We start from the raw sequence: 3243 nt of genomic DNA on the forward strand, positions 1-3243 counted from the left end.
CGCATAGATTACTCTATATATAATAATATAACGAAAGAGCCAAGTTGCCAACTCAAATCCAGTGCTGCTGCATTTTTTTTACCCGTCAGCATGATTTTGATTATCAATTTTCTCAACAATCGTAAGATTCTCTCTTTTTTCCCCTTAATTTTCTCTGAAAACCAAGCCAAACTCCTTAATTTCATCAATTCCCATAAGTTTCCATTACCGGCCTAAAAAAAGAAGAGAGAAGAGAAAAGAGAAATCAAATTTCCCATGAAATCCATCTTCCAATCTTGAAGCTGCTGAAGACCAACTTCTCAGTACAGGAAACCAAACCGAACCTGTTATTTCCAGAGCAAGCAACACATGAAACTGAATTCCAGCATAATGCGTTTCTCCATGTTGTTGTTATGGACAACAACATTGTTGGTCAGTGTGAACTCAGATCTAGCTTCGGACAGGGCATCCTTAATGGCTCTTCAAGCAGCTGTCGGTGGACGCTCGCGTCTATGGAATCTGTCGAGCAGCCCCTGTACTTGGACCGGCGTAAACTGTAGCGGAGACAGAGTCGTCGAGCTAAGAATGCCTGGAATGGGACTGTCAGGCAAGCTTCCCATCGCCATTGGCAACTTAACTCAGCTCCAGACACTCTCTCTTCGATTCAATGCTCTTTCTGGGCCAATCCCATCTGATTTTTCAAAGCTGACCTCTCTTCGAAACCTCTACTTGCAAGGCAATGGATTTTCCGGTGAGATTCCTGTGTTTTTGTTCACTTTGCAGAACCTGATTAGGCTTAATCTTGCAGACAATAATTTCACCGGATCTATCCCAGAGAGTGTTAACAATTTGACTAGGCTGGGTACTTTGTATTTGGAGAACAATCACTTATCTGGGATTTTACCAGATATTCGTTTGCCTACACTTGTGCAACTCAATGTTTCTTTTAATCAGTTGAATGGGTCAATCCCAAAAGGATTGTCAGGGCAGCCAAGGACTGCTTTTCAAGGGAATGCTTTATGTGGGAAGCCATTGGTTTCTTGTGGTGGAACTCAAAGTAGTGGGAGTAAATTCTCTGGTGGAGCCATTGCCGGCATTGTTATTGGGTCTGTGCTTGTTTTTCTGTTGATTTTGATTCTATTGATATGTTTATGTAGAAGGAAGAGTGGTAAGAAAATGGAGTCAAGGGACATTGGCCCTGCAAAACAGGCTGAGGTTGAAATTCCTAGAGAAAAGGCGATAGAGGAAGATAATAATAGAAGTAACGGGTTGCCTGGGGATGTTGGTACTAATAATAGAAGTAATGGGTTATCCAGGGTAGCCAAAAAGGATGCTAAGAGTAATGGGAGTAAGAGTTTGTTGTTTTTCGGGAAGGCGGCGAAGGTGTTCGATCTGGATGATTTATTGAGAGCTTCTGCAGAGGTGTTGGGGAAGGGAGCATTTGGGACGACTTATAAGGCCACGTTGGAGACAGGGATGGTTGTTGCAGTGAAGAGGCTAAAGGATGTGATGGTGCCGGAGAAGGAAATCGAAGAGAAGATGGTGGTAGTCGGAGCCATGGATCACGACAACTTGGTCCCGTTAAAGGCCTGCTACTTTAATGGGGATGAAAAGCTCCTTGTTTATGATTACATGCCCATGGGAAGCCTGTCTGCACTTTTGCATGGTCGGTATTCCTTTTTCTTTGTTAATTTTGTGTATCCTTTGTTGATTACGTGTTTCCTTTTGTTGTTGATGTTGTTGTTATGTATCCAAAATCAGGTAACAGAGGAGCGGGCAGGACTCCATTGAATTGGGACACACGGTGGGGCATTGCCCTTGGAGCTGCTAAAGGCATTGCATACCTCCATTCGAAGGGCCCCATAACCTCCCATGGGAACATCAAATCCTCAAACATCCTACTTACTACATCCTATGAAGCTCGTGTATCTGATTTCGGTCTTGCTCAGCTCGCTAGTTCCCCGTCGGCTCCAACCCGTGTAGATGGCTACCGTGCCCCAGAGGTAACAGATGTTCGTAAAGTATCCCAAAAGGCAGATGTCTATAGTTTTGGTATATTGCTTTTAGAACTACTTACTGGTAAGACACCTACACATGCCTTACTAAATGAGGAAGGGGTAGACCTTCCAAGATGGGTCCAATCTGTTGTCCGAGAAGAGTGGACAGCCGAAGTGATCGACCTCGAACTTCTGAGAGACCCCGATGTTGAGGAAGATATGGTCCAACTCTTGCAGCTTGCCATCGATTGCACCGCTCAATATCCCGACAACCGTCCTTCCATGGCCAAGGTGATGAGCCGAATCGAACAACTTGGCCGATCTAGCTCCGGGGAAGGGACTCGTCAACTTCATGATGTTGCAGATGATTGAGGCTCCACCTTCTTCAGTAAAGGACTAAAGCCATCAGCCATCAGCCATCAGCCATCAGCCATCTTTCCATTGTCATTATGCTTAGAGTCTTGATTCTTTAAGAAACATTCGAAGTTTCCCTTTTTCTTTGAATATTTTCCCCAACGTGGTTAACAGTCATGGCGTCATTTTTCTTGTAATTTTTCAGTTTTATCATTTTATTATTGTAATTTCACGTCGATGAAATAATTTTTTAAACAAAAAGGAAATTGATGTAATATTGTTGTTATTTTAGGGTGTATAATGTTAGAATGTTTATTTAAATACTCATTTTGATTTAAATTTTTAAAAATATTTTAGATATCAACAATTTAATTTTGATTGAAATAATATTATTTAAAATAAAAATTATTAATTCATTAGCGATTAATATTTATTATTGATGTGATTTTTTTATATATAATTATTAAAATAACATATTTCAGGTTAAAAAATATACTACATCAACAAAAATAATTATGTGTGATACATCACATAAATAGGGTTACTTTTACCCATATAGTATACTCAACTTATCATTTTCGTCCCTATTATATTTTCGTATCAATTTAGCTCTCAAAGTTGTTTAATTACATCATTATATACTCTGCTCCTAACTTAAAACCTTAAATTATAAATCTTAAGTTAGGTTTTGAGGTTTAAGATTTATGGATTAGAGGTTATGAGGTTATGGTTTAGAGATTAGGTTTATATTTTAGGTTTTTAAGTTAAGGTTATGATATAAAATGATGCAATTAAGCATTTTAATGGTCAAATTGATGCGAAATACGATTGAGTGGAAATGATAAATTGAGCATGCTACAACGAAAAAATTAGTCTTTTATTTAAAAATAATATTAATATATATTACATCAGT

General features: G+C 39.1%; 1 protein-coding gene across 1 annotated transcript; it reads left to right on the plus strand.

The window, feature by feature from the left end:
- Window positions 1-333: 333 nt before the first annotated feature.
- LOC120121058 (probable inactive receptor kinase At5g16590) lies at window positions 334-2440 on the plus strand. Its single transcript, XM_039140533.1, has 2 exons — window positions 334-1645; window positions 1741-2440. Exons 1-2 carry the CDS (start codon window positions 349-351, stop codon window positions 2346-2348), a joined length of 1905 nt encoding a protein of 634 aa, XP_038996464.1. The 5' UTR covers window positions 334-348; the 3' UTR covers window positions 2349-2440.
- Window positions 2441-3243: the final 803 nt, after the last annotated feature.

This window comes from Hibiscus syriacus, unplaced genomic scaffold, assembly GCF_006381635.1.
Source record: "Hibiscus syriacus cultivar Baekdansim isolate YM2019G1 unplaced genomic scaffold, ASM638163v2 tig00110356_pilon, whole genome shotgun sequence".
Classification (NCBI taxonomy): domain Eukaryota; kingdom Viridiplantae; phylum Streptophyta; class Magnoliopsida; order Malvales; family Malvaceae; genus Hibiscus; species Hibiscus syriacus.